A 27,878-nucleotide genomic window follows, 5' to 3' on the forward strand; every position below is an offset into this window, starting at 1 on the left:
AATTTAAATTCGTAAAGGCAGTGGCCCCCATCCCCCCCAAGCTCTTGGGCGCATTCTCGGGCAAATTCTAAATCCCCCCCCCAAACTATTCGTTTTATTTAGTGTAAAAATTCCCCCCCCCCAAGCTTTAAGTGGGCTCATCGTGCGCCCACCTCCCCAACTGGTGGGGGCCCCTGCGTAAAGGCCAGAAAGTGAGGGAAGCAATTTTTGTCACCATGTTTCAAGTGAGATTTGAGCTCTCCAGTTATTAGAAAAAGGGTCGAAATTTCAGTTGACTGTTAGGCGATAAAATGAGATAAATTTTAAATGAAGGAGTCAAAAAATAATTTAAACTCAAGCTACCATTAAACACAGAGCACCAGTAGGGACTTAAGTGTCATTGCTAATCGGAAAGTACTTCGTCATTTAAATTTCAAGGTTCCAGCCACATAAAGCTAAGTGAGTTAATTTTGATTTAGACTAAGATAAAAATTTGCTTCAATTGTTAGAAATTAAAATTATTTATTAGCGATGACTTAAAAAAACTTATATAAACTATGTAAGTTCGCATGCTTTCACCATTAGCGTGTGGAGAGTTATAGAAAGGAGCTACGTTAGTTTCTGTCTTGCACATTCCTATACTACTGAGCAGAGGAGGAGAGGAAAGGGGGAGGGTCAAAACATGGAACTGGTCCTCTCCCCAGATGGCGTATTTGAGAGTTGCGATCCCGAATACAAGGATACTGTAGCAAAACTGTGTCCTCTTTTTATTTTTTTAATGAAGTCGTCAATAATTGCATAATTTTTTAATTGTTAATTAATTGTGCCAGTATCATTAATTTAAAACGTAATGGTTTGTTAATTTAATTTTATTATTTATGCTTTTAATAACGACTTGTTTCATAGATTTTAGACAAATAAATTTGATTTTGCTAGAGTTTAGGAAAATGAGTATTTTATCCCCTTCGGCATGATCCTTTTACATTGAACTATCAGTATCATAATTTATTATTCCCAGTAAGATTTTTAAAAAAAGTTAAAGTTGTTTTTTTTCTTTTCATCTATTATTTAAAACAAATATGCTGATTGGGTAAGTAGGATTAAACTTAAGCAGAAATAGGCAGCCAGAAGTAATCAAAACATAAACAAAATCACAAACATAAAAAGCACAAAACATACCGATCAAAAATATGTATTAATTTAGTTACTTTTCAGCTATTTTTTGTCCCATCATATTTAATATTATTAAAATGTCCTGCTTACGGATGCATAAGGTTTTTATAAAAATTTTATAGAATTTGTCCTAAAATTGATCGATATATTATATTTTTGATGGTATATTTTCTATATATAATAATATATTACCTGTCTTTAATAATACATGATAAGTAAAATAAAGTTCGAAAAAGAGTATTGTCAATTATTTTAAACATGCGCGTTAATTCATTCTCTACTCCTCTCATCAAACTCTTGATTACAGTATATGCTATTCAAATTTGATTGAATAGATTCCCCGAATAAAACGATCCAATTTTTTTTATTAATATGTTTAAAATATTGTAAAAATTAATCTTGTAGTTTTGCGGATGCTATTATTCATGATTAACATTGTTGCTAGCAACAGTTTTAAGTAATTATTTATATTTAAGTAATTATTTATATTTAAGTTATTGTCCCGCAGTGGATTGATCGATAAGACACGGTTCCCAGCAGTTCACCGAAGTCAAGCATCACTGGCTGCGGTCAGTGTGCGGGTGGGTGACCACTTGGATCAGTCTGCGTAGCGACCAAGGGTGTGAGGTATTGGTTCTCGTTAAACTGTGCTACCGTAAAGTGCTCGACTTCGCGCGCAGGTCGCCGGGGCACCGAAGCGGGGGTGCCATCCCCTCCGCAGAGGATCAAAATTGTCGTGGCATGTCTTCGGATCATCCTCCGGGATGTTTCCCAGACCATCGCCAATAGCTCATTGTGCAGCTCTAGTGCGACGTAAATTAACAACAACAATATTTAAGTTATTCTGTGTGATTTACTAATATTATGAATAAGAAGATGTTTATAAAAATGAGATGGTTGATAACTTAAATTAATTGTTTATTAGTTTCTACAAGATATTTTTCTGCTCAGATAACTTCTTAATCTTAGTATAGTTTTCTACAATTTGTGTAAATATAGTTAATATTTGTAATAAATAACGATGTTAATGTTTGCAACATGTATGAAGTTAATATTTGTTTATTTAATGTTTTGTATTTTCTTAAAGCTATGTTATTAAGATGTTAGTTTTTTTTTTGTATTAAATATGATTTGTTTTCCTTTTTGAATGAATATTATTATTAGTAAAATAAATATAAAATCTTATGAAAGGAAAATTTAATTTATTTATATTTTTGGAAAGATGAACTACAAAGTATTTATTATACTAATATTTTACCAACGCTTGTTTTAATAACATTCATACATTATTAAAAAAGAATTTTTTTTATTTTATTTGTAGATTGGTTTCAGATATCTTTCAAGATCATTTTCAAGTGAAGCTAATTTAACTACTGTACTTGAACAAAATGGTGTAAGACGAATCACTCTGAACAATCCTAAAAAAAGGTAAATTTATAACAGTACATTGAATTTTATTTTATTACCATTGTTTTATTTGTAGTCCAGAATACTAATTGCATAAAATGTTAACCCTGAGATTATTTTAAACAACTCTATAAGAAGAAAAATTTGTGATGAAGTTTAAAAATATATTTAATTTTTCATTTGTTTTTAAAGACTAATATTTTTTTATATATATTTTGAGAGTTATGTAATTAAATTTAATGACTGTTAAAGTTTAATCCAGATAGTTCAAATTATTTTAATTCTTTAAATATCTTAATGAGGTAAAAATATTAAGATTTTCAGCAACTGCATTCCATTTCATTTTGCACTCCATTGTAAGTCATTTTATACAAAATAATCAAGTTTCTTCATCTGAAAATTCCCTTTACATTCTAGCATTGGCAAGCGAGATTGTAAATCAATTCAAAGTGTAAAATTCACATCCACCTCTATTAAATTATGCATTTCTAAGATACTATCCCTTATTTCTGAATCAATTATAATCAGAAAAGCAAACGAACTATAAATAAAGGAAATGAAGGCATTTAATTAACCCTTCTTGTATTGAAAAGAATAAACTTTTACCTAAACATGTATCATATCATATTTCTGTAATTTTCTCCTAGGAAATAGGGATACAGTATATTTTCAAATACAGCTTTTGAAAGTTATTTTTGTTGTCCTTAATGAACCACAGATAATATTTTAAAGATAAATTGAATAATTTCAAAATAACAAATTGAATTGCTCGCTAAAAACCATTGCAATTCTTTTAGTATTTAAATGTTGGTTTCTTTTCCCTTTAAACTGACATATTTATTTTAAATTTCATAATTTAATTTTTTTACTGCGACTGCAGTTGCAATATGAATTCTATAACTGAGGAGTCCTTGTATATAATACAGGAGGTCAAACAGAAATTAAATCACATCAATGCAAGCTTTTATTTCTGTGAGATCATGGTAATAGTACTATCAAACGTTCTTTGAAGGTTGCTATTGAATGAAGTAATTTAATAATCATAAACTTTTGTGCAATATAACATGTAGTTAATGTACTTTAAAAACTTTCATAATTACAATACGTATGCGTGTGAAAGTTATTGATAGTATATTTTAGAAAATTACCTAAAAACCTATGAAAAATTTAACTTTTCAATTGAGCAACACTTATTTATGCTCTGTTAATCAATGAAAATGATTAACCTTTCCATGAAAATAATAAATAAAATAGTCATTGCTACTGAATCTACTTTCATCTGGTCTACTAGACTTAAAAAGCAATTTTTAAGTTTCTGTCTCATTACTGTAAATAACAGACAGATAAATGAGAGTGATGATGCAGAGATGTCAACTGCTCGAGATTAATTATTAATCAGAGGGTGAATGAATCTCTTCGAAGTTAAATTAAATTTTTCTCAATAAATTAACTTGACTTTCTATTGTTAAGCCTTGAGATTCTATTTCTATAGATTGTATATTCAATGCTATTTTATTTTTAATTTATTTTCAGGAATGCTTTATCCTTTGCTATGCTACAATCATTACAGAAAAATATATTTGAAAATATTGAGGATATAAATTTACGATGCATTGTTTTACAAAGCCAAGGTCCTGTTTTTTCTTCTGGGCATGATTTAAAAGAACTTGTTAGTATAATTTTAAATTATGTTGTTTTTTCTTTCAGTTTGCTGCTTTTACTTAGTCTGGTGTTCTTATAATATTTATTTTTGTGTAAATGTTTCAAAATTATTTCAGTTTAGTTCTTTTATTCTACCTCTAATTTAAAGTTATCTTATATTCTCTCAATAAAGATAATTTTAAATTATTGGATAAGAGTGTTTTAGGACTCTTTTTGGTTTTTGAAGATTGATTCTTTTTGATATTTGAAATGAAGCTATTTTTAAATATTGCCTTTTTTACAATGTGCTTAGTTAGAGACTTGAAATTTTTTTAAAAATTCTTTAAATTATCAAATAATATAAAGTAAATACATAATAGTATTATTCAGTAAATAGCACAAGTAGTTTTTTTTTTTTTTACTTTTAATTTGTAAAAATATAATAAGCATTACAAATTAAATTTATAATTAATTTGCAATGTTTATCATATTTTTACATACTTTTTAAGATTTAATGTGCCGTTTAATAAGCCATTATAAATTATTAATATGTTATAAATTATTAATAAGCCGTTTAAGTTTATAAGAATGGTATATATCATCACTTTTTACTGGTGCACAAATATAGATGTATTTATGAAACTTGTGGGGTTTAACAATATTATGTAAACTTAAATGCATGTATACAACTTACTGTTTCATTTAAAAATTCCAAAGCGATGCATTGTAGTAATGATACAGGAAATGCAAAAAATACAAAGAAAAAAAATTATTCATTCCCCACGGTAGTCTATTTTCTGACACACAGACACTTTGCAAATATTATTCAGGAACTGCAGATGAAGGTAAAAAAATAAATAATAATAATAATAATGAAAAGTGAGACGGTATAGATAATCTCACACTCCTCAGCATTTGAACCAGTTTAACTTTTTATGCAAGACAGAACATTTAGCCACTCTGGTGCCAGGTTACAACAAACATCTTTTTTAACATAGAATTAAAAACTGAGAGGTCAGATTCTAAAACTTTGTCATATTTCTCTTTATTCAGATTTTAATTATAATAGAAAATGTCTTTTTTTTTTCTTCTTTTTTTTTACGTGTATGTTTTGTTTTACCTTCCAGCATCAATCTGACCAGAAAAAAAGGGAAGAAATTTTTCAACTCTGCTCAAATCTGATGATGGGACTACAGAACATTCCTGTACCAGTTGTTGCTGTGGTTAATGGTACTATTTATGAATTGTTTTTTTAATTCTAAATTTGTTTAGATCTTGGCACATTCCAATTGAAATCAATCTATGGCCATTGCCTTCATGTCACAGATTTTCATGAAAACTTTATGTTGAAAAGTTTGATGAAAGATGGTAAAATTAATTTTGTTGGAAATTTTTGAACCCAAGCTCTGAGGCTATTTCAAAATTTGAATCAATTTAAGAAGGTATAACTACAGATAGTGCCCTATATGTCAAAAATATTTATCTTTTTTTTTATTTTGGAGTTGTTTTTTTTATGTTTTCATTAGAGTGAAAGAAGCCAACACTACATAATTACACTATTAAAATGCTGAATATATATATATACACATGTGGACAAAAAAAATTAGCGCGAGTCGAAATTAGCGCGATTGGAAGGAGTCGTCAAAATGAAATTTTACATACGTAATGACTACTTTGATATAAGTAAATGATTAGAAAATCACAGAAATTCGATAATCTTTGATTTTCTAATCATTTACTCTTTATTATCTTTTTCTAATTATTATCAAAGTAGTCATTACGTATGTAAAATTTCGTTTCATTTTGATGACTCCTTCTTGGTGCACTAATTTTTTTTGTCCATGAGTGTATTTTAAAAATGTATTAAAAAAATTTTTTTTGGAAATTATTTTAGCAAATTTTAAGAATTTTTAAGGAGAATAAACAACTTCCGCCACCTCAATTTTTTTTCATATTGTTAAATATCGTATTTTCAAACTTTAAGAAAAAACAAGAGGGTGTTTTTTGTCTTTAACAAAAGTAAAGTATGGTATTTGAGCAAAATACTTCTATGTCATATTTTTAAATATAAGAAAAATTAAGAGGGTGTTTATTTTTTTTAAATAAAAAAGTCGTTTACATCTAAAAATAATTCTGAATTTTTTATAGCACCAAAACAAACTTTCTTGACTTCAGTTTTTTTTCCTTGTAATGTTAAATATCATATTGTTCAGTATAAAAGGAATCAGAAGGATCTGTTTTTGTTTTCATTGAAATTGGGGCACTTTCACCTAAAAAAAAAAAAAAAAATTTGAAATATTATGACTTAAGTCCACTTTTTATTTTTTGTTGACTTTCAATAAATAAGTAAAGATAAAAAATAACAACACTTTTTGAGTTCTTTTATGCTGAAAAGTATAGCATATAAACTTGTGTAAAAAAAAATTGAGGTCAAGAAACTGTTTTTGTCCATAAAAAAATCTTAAAGTAATTTGGCTGAAAATCACTTTTTATTCTTTAAAAAACCATAACCACCCTCTTAATTTTTTAATAATAAGAAATATAACATAATATATAATTTTTTCACACTATGTTTCATAAAAAAATATAATGTGAAAAAAAATATGATATGTTTGCGTACTATAAAATATCTTGATTTTTTTTTGGCTAAAAATCAATCATTATTATTTTTTTTTTTTGAAAGCAATAAACCAATAAACATTCTCTTAATTTTTTTAGATTAAAAAATGTAACATTCAGCAAAAAAATTTTTGATCAGGAAATTTTGTTTTGGATATCAAAAAAAAAAAAAAAAAATTTTAAGCATTTAGGCTAAAAACCACTTTTTATTTTTTACTGACAAAACAATACTCCATTTATTTTTTTGTATTGAAAAATATGACATTTAACATTACGAAGAAAAAAATTGAGATTAAAGAACAAAATTTCCTTAAATTATAGTTTTGGTCAAAAAATTCTGAAAAAATTATTTTAGCCATTTTTGTCAAGAAATTTGTAACAAAAAATTAGCAAGATGACAACAATATTTTTATTTTGGTCCATTTCACTTAGAATGAGCCATATATAATGCACAGCAAATATGGTTTTTGTTTTTCCTCTCACAATGTATGTACTACTCATATTTCCGCTAATGCTTAGCAATAATAAAAATATAAGTTCAAGTTTTTCACCATTCTTGTTTCATGGTGCATAGCGTTTTTAAAAAGTGCTTATAGGTGCTTATTTTTTTTTTTTCGTTTTTAAAAAGCCCTTAAAGGGGCTTTTTTCATTAGTGTGCTTTCAAAAAGTGGGTAATTTTCCCTTTTCTATAATGAGTTTTTTTTTTTACTTTGTCGAGTTTCGCTGTGTATTATACAAAAGTGTGGTTTTCACATTGTTCTAGTCAACGTTTTCACAATTCATTTAAATATAATCCATGACGGCTTACCGTCGGTCCATAACGTATGGTAGAGCCAATCGTATTACATATGTGATTAAATACTTGGGAGTCCGCATATGCGTCTACTGAGCTGGGTTTGGTGAGAGTCTTGCACTGTCAGTTGCAATTCTGCTGCAAGATATTTTCAATTTCAGACTTCATTTTCTACCCTCTAAAATCGAACTGAAAAATCTCTCGATCTTTTTATGGTGGTTAATACAATCAAGAAAAAGAGTTCTTTTTCAGAAAATAGTTATTTTATCATGATCATGTAAAGTCTTTGAAAATTATTTTGTATTTTGTTAATGTATAAAGTACTTAAAAATATTTTTGAGTGCTTAAAAAATACTTTAAAAGTGCTTATTTTTTGTTGAGAGACTTGGCTACGCACCCTGTGTTTGTTAGCCATAATACAAACTGAGTATAACTTTTATAATGTCATCATTTATTTCAATTCATCTTTTCGAACATTGTGATAAATGAAATTTAAAAAAATATAGTTGAATAAGTTGCTTTATCAACTTAAATTAAAAGAATTTTTTTAAGACTTCAGTTAAATAAATTTCCATATATCTTTAACCTCATATATGTAAAAGCCAGAAGATTAAGTTCAGAAAAAAGTTAGATTTAACACTCAGAGGATTAAAAGTATCAGCTTCTTTTTTTGTACTCAGGAATTAAATATTCATTTTTTCAATCTTAATTGAGATTAAATTTTTTCCAAAGTAATCTGTCCAATTTACCAGGAGGCAGAACAGCCAGTGAATAATGGTTAAAAGTCTTAAATCACGCCATACAAGAAAATTTGAATAAAATATAAATGCACTATTTATTTTTTTAAGAAAAAAGTATTTTTTTACGTATGTGTGTGTGCAATAGTTAAATGATATATTGCATAGTGTACCTTTTTTTAATAATGTGTGCTGATAAGTTATTTAAAATGTTTATTGATATTTTTTCATTACATGTTTGTGTGGGACATACATATTTCTATTTTTAGCATTTATTGAGTTATTTTTTTATTTAAATTGTAAATCTAAAATCAAATTTTAAAATCCTGTATCAATTAAATTGTTCTTATATTTAAATTTAAAAAATACCAGAATAATTTGAAAAGCACAAGACTTTTCACACTTTACGCTTTTTAGGTTTAGACAGATTCCATGGAAGTTTTCAGGTAATTGGGAGGCATTCATTCCTTTCAAAAAGATGTTAAGATACAACAAAAATGTGTACAAGAATCATTTTGAAATGTGAAATTCTAAATGTTTCTAGTTGAGTGCCTCTGCAAATCTTATATCAGTAACAAGAATATAAAAGTAAATATAAAAAAAAAAGAATAACAGTCCTGATGTAAAACTAATTCAATCTTTTGTCTCTCATTTTTTTGAACTTTATTACTTATAAGAGGTGTGTTACTTTATTATCCGCCATAATTGATTAATTTGAGTGTGTAATGACTCATTAATATCTTTTGTACTAATGTGTCTTATAACCTGACAGATCAGAAAGTAATGCAGGTGTTATGTATACTACCTTTGAGTCAATTAAAGGCATACATATCTATGCTCCTTTATGTATGCCAATTATTATTGGACTTAAATTCGGTCCTGTTCAAATGATTAGATTTCTGGAAAAGTTTTATAAAATATATTGACAATGAAGCTTTACATTGACAGAAATTGTATGATTACACAGATTTTGAAAAATACCAGTTCTATATTTTACTATAGCGAATCATCGGTTAAGCAGACACTCTAATAACAAAAAAGATTGTCTTTTTATGGGAAGGATGCTGTAAAGATAAAGGCTAACAACATTGTTTTTAGAATAATTGAAATGATATATAAATGAAATAGTTTATAATAACTGTTTATATTGATATATATTTAAACTTAACAAAATTATAAAATTCAATATACAAAAGGAATAGATGAAGAATTTTTTTATGTACATGCCTTTGTTTTACATTTATCCAGTTAAAAAAAAGTGTGATAGAAATTTGTTTGATGCACTTGTGATTTATGGAACATTTGTAAATTTTTTAGCATTTTTACTCAAATTTTATCGATTTTGGATTGATAAAAATATTTTAATATATCAATATAAGTTTGAGCATCACATAATGTTTTCATTTTTGGTTCAGTCTGTTCTAATCGATAAATTTACAACATTAATATCTCCTCATTGCTTAATAAATAAACCTCCTGTGATGCATAGCAGTAAAGAATGGGGCAATACCTACCTGTCAGACACCAGGCCCTTTGGAGTTGTTACATTCAGAATCGATCATTTGTCAAGATTCTGAATAAATGCTTGATTTATATGAACACCTTAATGACTAGATTTTTTTTTAAATATAGCTGTACTAGAATAGAAGAAAGAAATTTTCAGTTAGACAGGAGAATTCAGAACTTTTTATTTAATAAAAATAGGTAAAAAAAAATTTAATGCATTGATATAAATCAGTAAATTAGGCCAATTATTTGATATTTTGGAGATAATAAGGAAATATAAATGTAATGTAATTAATTTAAAGTTCCAGTTGAAGAAAAGCTTTTATTGTATTTAAAATGTGCAAATATGCCTGCAAGTGAAACTTATCTGTCTTGTGTTATTGTGCATTTCAACCTATGTTACATATCTTTTGTTAAATTTTAATTGTATATTATTATTTCTTTATTAGGTTTAGCTGCAGCTGCTGGTTGTCAGTTGATAGCATCATGTGATATTACTCTTGCCAGTACTAAATCACATTTTTCTACTCCAGGGTAAAATTATTTATGCTAATTTTTTTTTCTTATTTATTTTCTGCTATGTTCTCTATCTTTTTTCTCCAATTTTTTATTGTGTTCAATTTATTTTTATGCTCAAAAAGCATAATTATTTCAAGTATTTTTTGAGAAATGGCAATTATAATGTTAAACAATTTTTTCTTTCTAAATTCCGTAAATGTCCTATTCAAAACATATTCATTCATCATATTCAAGATATCTATTGTCTTATTTAATTATTTTTATCATATTCAAAATTTGTTTTGTTTTAAGTGTTTCTGTGTTTTATTCGACTTAGAATTTTATTAATGGTTTAATAGCTAATGGATTGATACATTAATTGCACTAAGTCCTATGTACTTTATCAATTTATTTTTTCAAATGCAGTAAAATCTAAACTATGCAACATTTGTACATCAAAAATCTACTTTAAAATTCCCATTATTAGCCAATAAATGCCTCCTTAAATTTAAGCAATTATTTAGTATGGACCTCATTTTATTTAGCACTCCTCACATCTTTATCAAGGTCATATTTCAGAGATGGGTGAGCAATGTATAGGGAAAAAAAGGAGCAAGTATGATGCAGAGGATAATGTTGAATTGATAATAACATACAATAAAGAGAGAAATTTAGATTGTGTTTTGCTTTATGTTTACTTGAAGTTTCTTTGTATTAAATTCATTACTAGACAATCACTGATATCGTGCAGAAAAATAAAAGGATAACAGGAATAATGAATGTTAAAGAGATTTGTATCAAATGCAGAATATTTTTCTAACTGCTGTTTTTTTTCCCACCACTATGCAATAACACCAAACATAATACTTTACTGGCATGCTAGAAAACTTTTAAGGCAATGACTTTGTTCATTTCTAATAATTGTACTTCACTTCTATATTCATTATTATTTATATATTCCTTTTTATATTTTTTCCTATCTCACCATTGAAAATAAAAAAATATATCACTTTTTTTATTTAAATTTTTAATTTATTTTATCAGCATTTTTATTATGCCCCAGAATATCTTATCTGATAGACTTTTTTGATCTTTGTTTTTTTTTTAAAAAAGTTTTGTGCTGAAAAATAAGAATAATATTTTTCTGTTTTTCTTTTGCTGTATTTTGCAAACTTTTCTAATTATGACGTAGCATGTATTTAAAAGCGTTTCTGTAAAAAACATATATAGTAGTTTTTTTATCACTTTTCACTGAAAACTATTGTTTTTCTTAATATTTTTTACACATTTTTATCCATCTTTTCATTATGTTTTGATATATTTTAAATTTTAAGAGCATTTCTGATGGATTTTTTTCTTTAATAATTATTTTAAGGGTTTTTTCCTGAAAATATGTAAGATAAAAAAGGTAATTTTTAGCTTTAAATTAATTTTAGTTTAATTTTTTATAGCTGCTAGTCAGTCTTCCATTTTTCTTTAATGTGTTCTATTTTAACCCTTAATTTTTATTATATACCTAAAAGCTGTCATTCTGAAAAACCTTTGTCCATGTATTGGTATTGGTATTGCATTTTTCCATTTTCTACAGTAACCTATCAAACTTTTTTTACCTATAAAACTATTTTTGGCATTAATAAAATAAGAACAAATAATTAAAAACTATATTATTATTTTATGTCCGAGACTTGTTTTTTTTTCACTCTTCAATTTCAGTTTATTTATTTATCTTTGATAACTTTTATTGTCAACTATAACAGTTTTGTCTCCCTTTTCGTTATTGTTTTTTTATTATTGTCAATTGAGAAAATTTTTTTGTTTTTAATTACACACTTTTTATGAAATAAGGTAAAACTAGAAATCCAGCTTTTCTGTTTAAAGCATCCAGAATGTACCTATTTCTGTGAATTATGGATAGTCGAGCTGTAATGTCTATGTCATGTGCATGTAATGCATATGTAATTTGCATAGATGTTGCATACTATTATTTCTTAAATGGTCAAAACTTCTTCAACCAATTTCAATTTTGCTTTCAAGGGCATCTTATTGTTGGATTTTTTATATGTCTTGAAACATTAGGGAATAAAACTAGCAATCGGCATATAATGTGACCTCAAAATGTACTGTTGAACTTAAGTATTTTTATGTATGTAATCACAAGTATATATAACTACTTTGGCATAGTTTTTAATGCGCTAAGTGACATGGATTCTATTTCTAATGCTTTGGAGCAATTATTAAGTGTTTATTTGGGAAGTAAAAGCAATCTGTGCACAAAGCTGATCAAATTGCCATCATCAGTGTTGACTTAAAATTGCAAATCCATGACTTCTTTAACCAACAACTAGCTATTGTGGGAGTGCTTCACTTTTTTTTTTAATTATGTTCAAATATAATGATCAATTACTTTGTATATGATTAATCACTGATGTTTAACGGCAAGACAATTTTTTGAATTAACTATTTCTTTTTGTTTATGATGGATGTGAAATAATTCCTGACAGAGGAAAAGTATCTTTAAATGTTTGTGCATGACTTTAAGATATAATCAAATTAGATTACCTTTTTATGATCATATATCCTCTTTATAATATTTCATTATCACTAAAATGGTATTTGATTCATGTTTGTGTTATTGTTGTAGAATAGAGTAAGGTATTTAAAAGTTATATGTATTCATTTTTATCAAATGACTGATAAAAAATATTTTGGTGCATTTCTTTAAAACTACTTTAAATTGTAGATTGTTAGTAACCCTCTTCTATACCAAATAATTTTGAAGAAGAAATTACTTTTAGATCTATATAAATTTATTAATTTTTATTTTTAGAGCATCTGTTGGATTGTTTTGTTCAACTCCAGGAATTGCAATTTCTAGAAATATACCACTTAAAGCAGCATCATACATGTTATTAACTGGAAATACAATAAATGCCAATGGTATATTCTCTTTATTGAATAAAATATATTTGCATTTTACATCATGCTGATATTTAATCTGAAATATGTCTTCGTGCATTGATTTAAAAAGTAAGAGGAATACTTTTGGCCCATTCAAATTTCTTTTGACCCATATAACTTTCCATAGCTTGTATAATTTAGTGGTTTTACTTATTACTTTTGAATATTAGAATATTCTATTGTCACTGGGAACTGAAACCTGTGTAGTATTTCAGATCTTATAATTAATGGGGAATCTATCACCAGATTACATCTTCAACAAACCCTAATTCAGTAAAATAAAAAAATAAATAAGAGTTTAATGCTATAGAACCCAATAAATTCGAAACCCTGTAACTTAACGTTCTTAATGTAGAATAATATAAAGTTTTAAAAATTGAAATAACAATGATCTTTATACTAATGTGCTTGTTAAATAAATACAAAAAATCTTCCTTAATTATACAACAGAAAAATAAAATATTAATTTTAATTAAGGTGAGGAACATACAAAATCTCACTGTAAAACAAATTTACATAATCTTTAAAAACAGAAGTAGTTTAAAAATATGAAAAATATGTACAGAGTAATATAGCTTATGTAGGAAAATGACACATATTTGTACAACACTGTAATTGATCTACAGCTTTTGCTTTTGGGGGCATTTGATTTTATTAGCTGCTGTTTTAATAAATTATATCTAGACATGACAATAAAAGGTTAATGTATTAAGCTTTACAAATACACCAAAATTAAAAGCTAAATTAATTAACTTAATTTCATTATTGTTGTTTTTATTTATAACCTACATTTTGATGATTAACCATGAGCTATTTTTTTTAATTAACAGAAATATGTTAAAATATTGGCATGTTGTTATTTAGTTGACAAAATATGAAGTTATAGATCCCACATTCTTTGAAGGTTTAAAAAGTTTTTGCTACTTATATAGTGTCAATGGTTAATTCGGGTACATTTCAAACTTATTGTTGAGTCTCAAATTTTGCCACTATGACATATTGTTCAACTAGTAAGTTTTACTAAAAATAAGTTTAAAACAGTACCTTTAGATTTTATTCATCTCTAAGACACAATAGAACACAGGCAAGAATTAATTTTAAACATTTCAATAATATCTTAGCCCCCTTTTATGTACGGTAAAATGTTTAACAGAATTAATTTCCTTAAGTTATAGATTTATCTTATACAATGCCTAAGACTTTCAGTCTCTTCTTTAGTTTATTTATGTTTGAATTCCTTTTCAAACCTGACTTCATTCTCTCTTAACTGTAAGAGATTTATAACTGAGTAATGATCATTGACATTAATTGATTCAATAACTTTATTCAATTAACTACCTATTTTCATAACTCTGAATTCTCATTTTCCACAAGACCTCACTTATAGCTATTTTTCCTTTTGTTAATGGGTTGTAAATCGGATTTAGTTAATAAAGACATATGCCCTTCAAAATCTTCATGCTATAAAACAGCAATAATCTTTTTATTAAAGGATGATTTTATATTGTATTGTTTCTGTTTTTGAGGATTTGATTTTAAAAACCCATTGCTTATTTTATAATAAAGTGATTTAAAATAAAATAAGCAGTGCAGATTTATTAGAGTCAATCACTGTAATGTCAAAACTGTTATCATTCAAATATGAAATTATTACTTCATGTGGATACTAATTACCATTAAATATTATAAAAAGTAAGAGTTGAATGAGTGTTTGTTATTTATTTATCACTTGATTGAGACTCACAATATGGCTTTCAAAACCATCCAATAACGAAATTTTGTTTCAATTGCATAACGATATAGTGTTGTGGTGAGGAAAAAAATGTGCATGTACCAAAGACAATCATAGCTTTATATATTTTGAATTTTGTCGTATCTGACAATGGTGCAAATAAGTTTATAGCCGTGCTCTATTGTAATTCCCCTTTTCTAAAGTTAGAAAGCTGAAAATTTTTGAATGTAAATGTTATGGGTTAGTATAAATAAGTAATCTACTATGGAGATTTTTTTTTTCAATGCCTGCCTGGGGAATGACTTTTCATCATAAAGGCATTTGAAGGGCAGATTTTTTTGGCTACTCTGTCAAGGGCACCATATTAGGTGGACCAACATTGCTCCCACAGTAAGGACAGATACTACAGAGAGTGAAAAAACATCCATGCCTTGCCCTGGATTCAAACCCAGGCCCTTTCTGATGCAACGCCAGTTCCCTGACCCCTACACAGGCCAGTCAGCTCTGCTATGGAGATAATTTTTATGACTTTCAAGGTTGCTTTCTAATTTTCATTCTAGTGTAAAAGAAAGTATGTAGCGCATTGAAAATCACCAGTTTAGCTAGCACAAAATGAAGTTGTATATAATAATTTTGTGCAGTTTTCTTTCCATAATGTTTATATTTTCAAAATTTACCTTTTTCAAATTTATATATTTAAATAATCTTTATTCTGAAATAAAAAATTTCTGTTTCTAATTATTATAGTTCATTTATATTTAAGGGGTATTTTTAAAAAAGCGAAGGTAAAAGTTGTGTCATTTATCGGAAGTATATACCATGTTTAAATTATATTGCTTTATGAAAATTAAATTTTTGGAAATTTTAGAAGCTTTGCAAGTTGGTCTCGTCAGCAAAATTTCTGATGAAGAAAATCTTGAAAGTCTTGTATGTATTGATTCATTGAACTTTTGCTTAAGATATTTGATCTTATGAAATTTTGTTTAAATGTATTTTATTTTATAGGTTGAAAGTGTCTTGCAAAGTATGTTATTAAAAAGCAGGTGTGTTTTAGCAATGGGGAAAAAGTTTTTCTACGAACAATTAAATCAATCTCTTCCTTCTGCTTACAGGTAATTACCAAAAAAGTTATACTGTCTATTATTGTAACTTAGGTTCTTTAAAAAATTATATTTTTTACTGTTTTTTCTCTAATAATCATGAATAGGGAGATCCATTTTAGCTCTAATAACAGGGAGCTCTGTTTCTGTGGTGAAAAAACAGTGATATCTGTTTCCTATTTTCTCTAGTAATCAAAATATTTAGTAATCATAAACAGAGAAATTTTCTATATAGAAATTTTAAAAGATCCTTTGTTATAATTTGTTTAAACCCCTCAAATAATCATTTTACAGTACAGTGAAACCTGGTTTTTGTGCAGTCCTTTTTTATGCGATTGGTTTTGTGGGATTTTTTTTGTGCAATTTATTTTTATGCGGTATATGAATCTTAGCGGCGTTAGCACCAGTTTAATGTTTCCTATCAATGTGCATATACATGTTGTGGGCGAACTCTGATTATGTGGTCTCCTTGACAACAATGCATCTGCACTTCGCGATGCTCTGTTTATTTACTTTCATTAGTTCATTTATTATCGTCCACTCCATTTTCTCTTCTGTTTAAAATTTATTATGCCCTAAACAAGTTGAAGTAAATCAGTAAAAAATCGCCTGCTGTGTTAAAATACTTAGTATTTTAAAATTAAACCGTTATTTTTATTTCTTAAATTCTTGTCTGCGTGTATCTCAAATACTATAAACGCTTCATATTCAGAGTTTTATGCACGATTCATGTGATTAAGGATTCATTTTATAGTGAGATTAAAGGTAAATAAGTTAATTACTTTTCTTTCTATTTATATGTAGTTTTTATGATTTTTATTTTATTTTTTAATCATAAGTACTCCCCTTAAATGGACAAGAAGAACCAGATGTATTTTCAAAGTCCGACTTTTTTTATGCGGTCCCCTATCCACCACATAAAAAAAGTTTTAGGTTGTATATCGTAGAAAGTTGTTATTATATGTAAGAATTTCTAAAATTTTCAAGTATTTTTTTTGTACGATTTCTTTTATGCGGTCCCTATCCACCGCACAAAAACAGGTTTTACTGTATATAAAATCATATTTTGACACTTTATCTTTCTCAATTTTGTCTGGGTAAATTTTGCATGATGTTTAATTATTTTATTAGTGCATTAATTTGCATTGCCTTTATTTTTTTAGATTAGCTGTTTTTTTAATTAATTTTGCATATTAATCTTTTCTATATCCTTTTTCACTTTATCTTAGACCTGTATGGATGATATTTGAATTTGAAATAAGTGACATCAGTTGTGCTACCATTATTCTTAATGTTTAACATTATTTATTACTTAAAAATATTGTTTGTTTTTTCTATTTCTAAAATATTATCTCTACCTTAATCTCATCTAAAGTTGACCTGTTGATATCCTAATAACTTACACCAATAACTGATGTTCTTCAAAATTTCCAAAAAAACATCAAAACAGTTGACCTGTAACTTAAAAGTTGCAGGTCAGATCAAAAATCTTAAAGAACACTTGTAAAATGTTTTTGAAGATGCATTCAAACTCTAGCCCTATCCTCCTTCCTAGGGACAGGGGAAACTTCATAATATCAAACTTGCAGATTTATATTTTCCGAAAAAAAGTACATATATACCTTTGACCTACAGGTTCTTACATTTTGGTGTACACATGGCACTGTATAAAATAAATTACTTTTTTTCTGTTTATTTTATTTTTTTTAATGGAGATATTTCAAAAAATACATATAAGATCAAGAAAACAGAAACGGGGCCTGTTTGATTTTTTGAAAACCCTATTTAAGTACAAAAAACTCAACCTCCTTCCCACCCTCTTAGGCTAGGGTGACTCCCGGATGGAATGGAACTCATGTTTGGTATCATTAAATAGGTTATTAGAAATGTTGAACGCATTTTTTTTGCATCTTTTATATGATATCTAAATTATGAGCATGGTACCTTATTTTCATTTTGCAATTACAGCATTATCTATGAACTAAAAGAAAAATCCTGCTAGTCAAATTGTGGTATTTTTTTCCCTTGAGAATCCAATATGGGTATTTGAAGTTTCCCTTCCTTCTGGAAGGTTGGGTGTCAAGTTTGGTATCATTAAAAGCGTCATTTCACATGTATCTATGCTATTATTTTGTTATATTTCTTTCATTCTTATTATTAATTATTTCTTTAGTTTATTGACATAGTTCTTTATAATCTCATTATAAAAGAATCTCACATTTTGTTTTGATAACGGTTATGTCATAATTAAATCAATAGTTGCGAAATTCCGTAATGATTTTCGGGGGAAATGGTGTTTAAACTATTGAAGACATGTTGGCAACAAGTATTTGCCTTACTCAATAAGTGTAGGCTTAATACTTGTACACTCTCTTCTAATACTTAAGATAGTTTTTTTTTGTTTACATTAAATCTAGATCTTAGATTAATTTTTTTATTAAATACTGGAATGTATTCTGTTCAGGAGATTTTTTTGATTCCCATTGGGTTGTTAATTAAAATCCTCTGTCATTCAAATACCATTAAAGAAAAAGTGAAAACCTAAGCCTCTGCATTTAAATTTCCATAATGCTCTTTATGTATTTTGTGTAAAATTTCTCTTTTGCTCATTTACTCTTGACTCACGGACGTAGATACCAGAAAGATAGAGGGGAAAAATCCCTCTGAACTTTTGGAGATGGGGGATAGTTCTTTCTACAATTTACCACATTTTAACCATTTTTTAAATATATAGTAGTAAAAACATGATATGTGGGTTTTAAAATAAAAACAAAAGTAACAAAGGTTTTTCATAACATACTAAAGAAGTTCCAAAAGGAATGTTTGAATGGAACTTAGCCTAGAAATATTTCCTGCAATTTTAGCAGTCTACGGTAAGAAGAATCATGACAGTAATAATTAATTGCAATAACAGATAATTTATCGCTATATATTCTTTCACTTATTTTAAATAGAAGGTGAATAAAAATTATACTTTCTTACTTTTCCAACAAGAAATATCCTGAATCAGCAGCTTTGCAAGATGTTCAGAATCATATGAATTTTGTGATTTTACTTTTGTCTTAGGACAAAAAGTGCATATCATCTTGCAAAGTTCCTTTACCTTCTTTAATTACCTTTTTACTAATTTTATTTTAAATATTATTCAAATTCCACTAGATAAGTTAGTAAATTTATATTTTTGTACTTAAAGTTAAAATAGTTGCAAAATTTGATTTTTATAAATAATCCTTTTGAAACATTAATATTTTCCTACAGACAGGGTTGCCACTTCACTGAAAGAATAGGGAAAAACTGTAAAATACAGAGAATTCAAAAATCATCTAAAATAACAGAAAATGCAGGGAATTTTGAATTTTTCTTTAGAAATTGGGAATTTTGTTTATTTTCGACTTTAAAAGATGGTGACACTTAAAGTACAATCTATGGGACGATATTTCAGCTGTATTAAACTATTTCATTTATTATTTGTTTTAAGTATGTTCAGCTGTTCCTTTTTGCTCTAAGTTTACCAGAAACCAAAACTAGTATAGTTAGCCAAATACAGTACACCCAAGAGCATAGTGTTTCTGTTTTTCCTCTTCATATACTGTGTATAATATGTGCAGGGAAAAAGAGAATTTTTTTTACAGATTTGAGTGGCAACCGTGACAGAGAAGCAAAGTGTAAAAATTCGTAGAATAATTGGAAAACTTAAAATTTAGGTTAATATTATAACTTGTATTACTTTTGCACACTGTAACAAAGTGCATAAATAAAATCATAAATCCAAGATAGTGATTTTTATCAAAAACTTATAATTTTGATTGATTTTTTTAAAAATTCTTTTTAATTTTCATTTCTTATTAGCTAAATATAAATACTCAAACTTATTAATTTCTTTGCTAATTTCTTACTTCAATGAGCTACTTATACAAAACAGGGTGCATAGCGTTTTTAAAAAGTGCTTAAAGGTGCTTATTTTCGGTTTTCGTTTTTTAAAAAGCCCTTAAAGGTGCTTTTTTCATAGGGTGTTTTGAAAAAGTGCTTAATTTTCCCTTTTTCAAAATGAGATTTTTCCTTTACTATGTTGATTTTCGCTTCGAATTATGCAAAAAGACACAGTTCACATTGTTCTATTCAACTTTTTCTTAATTAATTCAACCCCAATCTATTTCGGCATATTGTCAGTCCGTAGCATATGAAAACACCATCCGTTTTACATGATTCAAAATTTCATGATTTTTGACAATTGTCAAAAACAATGTCTTTTTTTTTTTTTTTTTGACATAACGGTTAAAAGTAGATAAAAGCGTCAATTATCAAAACTTTCCAACTCTGCCTAATTTTGATATTTTTTTTAAAGTGCTTAAAAATATTTTTTGAGTGCTTGAAAAGTGCTTAAAAGGTGCTTATTTTTTGTTGAATTATTTGACTACGAACCCTGAAAAATTTCTTTCAATACCAGTTTAAAAGAGTGAACACTTAATTTCATTTAAAAGACATAATTTATAGATATTAATTTCATTTAAAAGACATAATTTATAGATGTTAATTTCATTTAAACAGCATAATTTATAGATATTAATTTCATTTAAAAGACATAATTTATAGATATTAATTTCCTTGAAGCAACATATTTTATAGATATTAATTTCATTTAAAAGAGACTTTTAATAATCATTTATTGTCTTTTTTAACTTTTTTTAAGTGTAAATTCGTCCACTAGTTCATTGATTATGATATGGGTCATTTTAGATGGAATTTTTTTTTTAGAATTTCTGAATGTAAAGGACCATTTTATTAAGGTGTTACACTAGGATATGTAGATTATATACTTGTAAATAAAGTTTTTCTAATATATAATTTTTTCAAGTATTAATGGGTAGCTCATATTAATTTCAAGGTATTCTGAATAAATACACGCATTAACATTAAATTTTTTAATTTAACATTTTTTAACATCAAAAGTATTGCATAATTATCACTTTAGTTGAGTCTATTCTTTTTTTGAAAATTAATCCTTCACAATAAAAATTGTATATGCCAAATACTAAATTTCATTTTTTAGTTTCTTGGTCACATAATTTTTCACTGATTTCATCTCCTATGTAATGTCTTAAATTTGTTTTTTAGCATTTTTTATGTGTGTTAATAATTTTTGTTCTCATTAAATCTTTTTTCTAGTCATCTTATTTAATATAACCAAGATTTTAAATATATATAAAATTAGGAAATTAAAATTTTAAAGATTTATTAGAGGTTATTTCAATAATTTATCATGAATTTTGATAATTGTCAATTAATTAGGTAAAATATGGTTAAGTTAAACACTTTTATTTCTAAAAATCTTTCTACTGTTTCAACAATTTATGAATATAAATGTAAAACTTAGATTTTTTTTTATTAAATTACAAAATTGTAATTCACATTCTTCCTCTTAACGTAATCAAACTAGGTGTTTCACACAGTTTTTAAATCTTTTTTTTGTATAAACGTTAAAAAATATTATGTATTGTTAGTTAATAACATTTATTTTGTTGAATTAAGGAAAAATGTGAGATGTTATGTAAATTAATTTACAATTCAAGAGTCTATTCTAGCTTATATGTGCTTCTACAGATTATGTTTACTTCCGGAATTAAAGAATTATACTTTTATCAAATCTTGTTACAGTAAGTCTAATAATGAAGATAATTTTTTTAAAAAAATATTATCACTTTTGAATGCTAATGATTTATCATGCAAATACATTATAGTGATATCTTTTTCTGTTGAACTGTTTTGAGTTATAATGAAATTTAATTTTCATGAATTTGATCCTTACCCCCTTCCCCATCTTTAACACCCTATCAACGCCTATGTCTTGACTAAGTCATGTGAAGAAATTTAAAAAAGCTATTGAGTACTTTTCTAAATGCATAATGGTTAAGTTGTACAATTACTGTGGACTCTTGAATAAGCACAGTTATTTTTTGTTCATTTTTTAAATTATATTAGTGTATGTTATTTGCAAAATTTTGCTCAAAGTGATGTACACTAATTTGTTTCTGTTTGTTATTTAATCGATCACAGTCTCAATATTATGATCTTTATTTAAACGAAATGCACAAATCAGGAAATATTTTTTTACAACTACTAAGCTTCTATTTTTATAAAATTCACTGATTCTAGCACAGTGACGATTTTGTAACTTAATTAAAGAATCAATGAAATGTTACAGTAATGTAAACCAATGTGTTTTTTTTAAAAAGTTTGTCACATTGCTTTTTTAAATTCTTCTTATGATTAAATAACTAAATTCAACTTCATTAGTAGGGAAATGAACTTCATTTAAATTATTGAATCTGTAAACTACTTATTTAATTACCAAAAGTGCCACTGAATATAGTTGTATGCTTTCCATTAAGAGTAAGGCGTAAATTAATTTATTTTAAATTAATTTTTGTAAGGTATAATTTGTCGTCATTTCTTAATTATATACATATTTATTGAAAATTATTGTACGTGCATCAAAAGAAAAGCACAGTAGGTGAAGAATTATAAAAGAGTTTTTTTTAAACGTTTTTCAGTTATAATTATTTGAATTAAAGTTGTTGTTTTTTTTAAAATCATAATTATATGATTAAATTATTATTTTTAGGCACGGAAATGAAATAATGATTAAGAATTTAGCCCACAGAGAAGCAGAAGAAGGAATTAATGCATTTTTTTCTAAGAAGCCTCCTAAATGGCAACATGAATAAAATGTATGAAAAGAAGTCAAAGAGAGCATTCTTGGTTATGTAAATTTGAAATTTTAATATAATTGTTAAATTTATATAGTATGTTATTTTACATTGTTAAACTTACGTATACACATTATATATATCTGATATAATATATTTTGCATAATAAAATTGGAATAAATTTGAGCAATAGTATTTCAAATTAATAAAAAAAAATACTCTATACACCATTGATAATTTTATTTTCAGCTAATTGTCAGGTTTTTAAAATCATTTAATTCTAACCTCTAATTCTTTTTTTCAATAAAGGTATTCATTAATCTTTTTGCAGAAAAGCACATGAAACCTAAACTGTTTTCATAAGGTATGTTCCAACAGACTAATAAGTATTAAATAATGAGGAAATACATAGAAGATTTAGTTTACCACAAAATATTGACTTTTGAAATTATTGGTTAAATTTTGTCTTCTGTCAAATCATTTAAATTCAATTATCTTTTTGCTGTCTCAATTTTAGTTAAATAACCACTGCAAGTTGTTGTATGTGGAATTATTTATCATAGAGGGACTGTTGAGTATTTATTGTTTTGTGAGTTAAGATAAAAATAATCTTAACCTATGAAACAAATTGTGATGGCAAGTCTTTGGATTGGAACGACCTGCATGCAATGTGTGTTTAGAATGTCTTTTTGTAAAAAAAAGTCTATTGTTTGGATCATTTACTAAGATGTTTGGTTTCGGCCTTTCAATGGCAAATTGGATTTTGTTGTAAAAAATAGTAATGTGCCTTCAAAATTATTTATTGCGATACAATGATTGTTTTTTAAATAGAACCACATTTGTTTCAGACTCTTTTTATTACGTTAAAATGATTTCATTGGTTTTATTATTAAGTTAGAAAAGTAAAGATGTATAAGTGAATGCTAAGAATGTCTCTAAATTTTAATCGTTTCTTAAATTCTCCTGGGGTTTTTCAAAGCTAAATTGAGTGACGTTTAAAAGTTTTGAACTTGATAAATAATAATTCATATTTTAGAGCAATTATCTCATTGCATAAATTCCCTTTCACTAAGACATGAAAAAATCAGAACTGAAGAAAAGTTATTTTTATTTTATTTTATATCCATCGTTGAACAGCCGACCCAATTTTTGGGTTTATGACTATTAATGTTCAACTCCGTAGCCTAGTAATTTTGAACCAAACCAGACGACAAGGAAACTCCTGGATCAGTAACCCCCAGAGGTATTGATTTGTTATGGGGACATGGAGGACTTAGCGACTTGACAGATTTAGCGTGCATCAGTCACCATTTACTACACGGAGAGTCTTCGGCCGACGGGGATCGAACCCATGACTCTTGGACACGGGCCCAGTGCTCTACCAGCCAGGCTATCCCGGCCTAAAACAGACAGCTTCAACCGTAGTTTCCATAGACAACATTACTTACCATACTTTGCTTTTATGGCAGTCACTCTAGCATATGAAAACCCAGTCTTAAATGTGCTAGTTAGGCTAATCATCCAGTTCATATATTGTATTTTTACGCAGTTTTCTTTAAATTTTTAATTCATTTTATTGCATTTAAATTAATAATGTAATTCCTTTTCTCTAATTATTTATTTAATTAACAATCATCTAAATTTAGTAAAAACATTTTACTCCTCTAGATTTTTCAGTTAGCTTTTTCTTCTTCTAGGCAACTGTTTTCTCAGTCTCTAGGAAATCCTTGTTACTTATATTCACTATATTGTTTTTCTTTATTATTATTATTTTATTTATTTATCTATTCTTACATACTGTGTGTTCCACCATAACAGCTCCACATTTTTTTAGCATTTTTGTCAAAATTATGGAACATACACATTAGAGTTTTTTTTCATGAAAATTATATTTATTGCACACAAAATATCAGAATTTGAAGAGCATTATCAAGATTAATCTTAAAGGTTAAATTGAAATTAAAAAGCACCATTTAATTTGTTGAATTATTCGTAAAGACATTCTAATAATTAATTTACTCAGTAAAAATTTTGAGAACACCATTTGTATTCACCTGACACAGCAAATTGGTAATTATTAAAACTATTTGCTACAATAATTATCTGAACGCTTTTTAGTTTTTTCCAACAAGTTAGCTGGGTTTTAGTGATTTCAGTTCCAAATTCATTAACAAAGCAAAATATTACTGCAATTAACTGTCTTGTTTAATTTGCCTATTTAACACTTCTTGTCTTTACGGATAATCGTTACTTTACAGTAACATAAAATATTTAAACAAAACTTGAAGTTAAAAAATTAGACTGCTCGTGTATATAATATTAGCATATTTTTAATTTAAGAAATTTTATAGTTTCTGTGCAAATGGTAAAGCTTTGTTTTTATGGGGGGGGGGAATATTGCCTTGTTGTCCCTTTGTTTTTATATCTTATCTCATGAAATAGGTGCCCAAGTCCTCCAAAAAATTATTAATTTCCCTAATAATATGTAGTATTTATTTATTAGTATTTATTGGTATTTAGACTTCACGAAAAGCTATGCTTGACAGTAGGAAGAAAAAACATGTATTGTTCTAATTGCTTTTTCTCCTATGACCTATTGCAACAAATTAATCCTAACTACAAAAATGCAGCAATACTTTTTACAAAATTTATTATTTTCTATGCTCATTAAATATTGAACATAAATTTTGTTTAAGTTAACTATTCCAATTCATTTTCTTCATTTTATATGTTGATACGTACTTTTATTATGCAGAATCTATTATATTTCTACAAATATTGATGTTACATTTTTAAAAATAATAATTTATTTTTACTGACAAATCTAATTTTAGCCATATATTTCTTATATGCTTAGCTATCTAAGCCTTAGTTTAAAAAAGAAATATTTTTTTAAGATTAATTGACAAAAAAAAATTTGAAACAAAAAAGAAAACCGTTTTCTTTGTACTATTTTCTTTTAATTTGAAGCAGTTTAAAAACAAGGTGATACGTTTTTCATTGCTATTTTGATAGCTACAAGATAATGATTCTTTATGTAATGCAAGTTTTTACTTCTATTAAACAAAAGCACTTCTTTTTCTCTGAAAATCAGGCAATGTTAAATAAATTATCTCAGGAAGTTGAAGCAAAAAGATATTACCTAATTGTTGTTTAACTTGATGCCCTGGAATCTTGTTTTATTCATACAAATGCTGATTTGCGTGTTAATGATATTAACTACTCGCCACCTCTTCATAGCACATGGAAATGCATTTTACCCTGATTTGCCTCCATAAACCATTTTGTTTTTTTGTTTTTTTCCTGTTTCTCACCTTTATTTTTTCTTTTAACAACTTTGCGTTTGATATTTCAAATCACTTTTGTTTCTTCTCATTCACGTCTGGCAAGTCTTGAAACAGTTAACTAATATTTCCGATTTGTATATTTTTTAAGCGAGGGAATTTACCATTAAAAACCGCTTTTAATTCGGTAAATTTTCTGAAAAATTTTAAGTCCATTCAATTTACAGTTACAGAGACCACCATGTTGAATTATGATATGATAGTACTCTCAATGTCTATCAAATCGTTCTTAAGGGCAACTCGTAATATAGACGTGTTATTTTATTTTTGCACTCGCTTGAAAAGTAAATGAACTGAAAATAATGTACCGGATGTCCTAGAAATAAAAAACGGAAGTAGATAGAAATTTGACGATTCGCTACGTTCAGCTTAGGCAAACAGAAAAATTAGTTTCAAAAGTCGTAACAGATGGTGCAGTCAACTGAATAAATTTTGAAATATTTTTTTTTTAAAAATTTTAAGCCCATTTTACACTGCTTATATTGTCTTCAATCTGCACAATTTTAAAACACTGTAACTTTTTTGCACTTTATTCAGCGCCATCTGTTGGCAAACTTTGTTACCAATTTTGAAACTCAGAAAAAGAAAAAGAAAATAAAAAAAATTTTCAGAGAGTTGCAAACCGTACATTTCTATCTCCTCCGATTTCTCTTCAATTAATTTTCCTAATCGTTCGTCATTTAGGGGTTGTGGCGATTCCCGCTATGAACAAATATATTAATTTGAAAATCAAGAGAATGCAACGCTTTTTTACACGTTTTATTAATAATAAAATCATTTTGTTTTCAAACAAGTTTCATTATTACTATGATATAATCATGCATTTTGTATCCAATACATACTGTCAGACACAAACTTTCAGCCCATCTTATAAATTGCCTCAGGAACTTTCTATGTTCTTGCATGCAAACTCTCATTGAGATTACTTCTAAATGAATAACAGTTAAAATATATATGTATATATATATATATATATATTAGCTGAAGAATGCATGCTTCAAAGTTGAAGAAATGAGATTGAAATGGAACACCACATTTATAGAGATTATTTAAACACAAGAAGCCATTTTATCTCCTATGTAAACCATAAATAATTGATTGTTTATACATTACTCTATTTCATTACTAGTTTTATTTGTTTTTACATTTTTATGAAAAGTGAGCAGCACATTAAATGAGGTGAATATAGTTTCGAAATCTTAAGACACACAATAGTTGCAGCTGCCTTTGACTGTGGCAGGATTGCAGGTAAACATCACATTGTGTTAAAGAATATGGATGTTTTAATTTGATTGTTGAAAATTTAAAAATAAAATATTTAATTTATTATTATAAACATTACATTGGTGTTCAATGAAACTGATGTTATACTATACGCGTTCAAATTTAAAGTAGATTAAAAGCAAATGTTTGATTATATAAAGTGAATTTTATTTACTTCATTAATCAAGGTAAGCATTACATTCGGTTTAGATTAAATGGTAGTTATAAAAGACGTGTTAAAATGTTAGGAAAAATAAAGAGGGTGAAATTAAAAATGTATGATTATGTTAATTGAAATTAATTTAATTAATTATTCTAAACAATACTGTGACGTTCAATGAACTGAAGTTATAGAAATATGGGCTAAAAAAATTTTTTTTTAAATTTAAAACACTGATTTAATGTATTAGGAGAAATTTAT

General features: G+C 26.8%; 1 protein-coding gene across 2 annotated transcripts; it reads left to right on the top strand.

Moving 5' to 3' along the window:
- The first annotated feature begins 1,092 nt into the window (after positions 1–1,092).
- LOC107452313 (enoyl-CoA hydratase domain-containing protein 3, mitochondrial) lies at positions 1,093–23,036 on the top strand. 2 transcript variants are annotated; one of them, XM_043043100.3, is made up of 9 exons: positions 1,093–1,253; positions 2,474–2,580; positions 4,093–4,228; positions 5,328–5,430; positions 10,305–10,389; positions 13,181–13,290; positions 15,912–15,970; positions 16,049–16,155; positions 22,766–23,036. In XM_043043100.3, the coding sequence occupies exons 1-9, from the start codon at positions 1,230–1,232 to the stop codon at positions 22,866–22,868; spliced, it is 834 nt and encodes a 277-aa protein (XP_042899034.2). In that variant the 5' UTR covers positions 1,093–1,229; the 3' UTR covers positions 22,869–23,036. The 2 variants fall into 2 exon arrangements, with proteins under 2 accessions (XP_042899034.2, XP_071034715.2); XM_071178614.2 differs by having other exon boundaries at positions 1,106–1,314.
- The last annotated feature ends 4,842 nt before the right edge of the window (positions 23,037–27,878 follow it).

This window comes from Parasteatoda tepidariorum, chromosome 6 (genome assembly GCF_982258835.1).
Source record: "Parasteatoda tepidariorum strain Cologne lab strain chromosome 6, Ptep-v5.0, whole genome shotgun sequence".
Lineage (NCBI taxonomy): Eukaryota > Metazoa > Arthropoda > Arachnida > Araneae > Theridiidae > Parasteatoda > Parasteatoda tepidariorum.

What these genes read in the sequence shown, in the direction of transcription:
- LOC107452313 (XM_043043100.3), top strand. Translation starts at nt 1,230, where the DNA reads ATGTCCTGCTTACGGATGCATAAG. An exon ending in CCTGCTTACGGATGCATAAG is followed by an intron (nt 1,254 to 2,473) that starts GTTTTTATAAAA and finishes TTTTATTTGTAG; the next exon opens with ATTGGTTTCAGATATCTTTC. An exon ending in AAATACAATAAATGCCAATG is followed by an intron (nt 13,291 to 15,911) that starts GTATATTCTCTT and finishes TGGAAATTTTAG; the next exon opens with AAGCTTTGCAAGTTGGTCTC.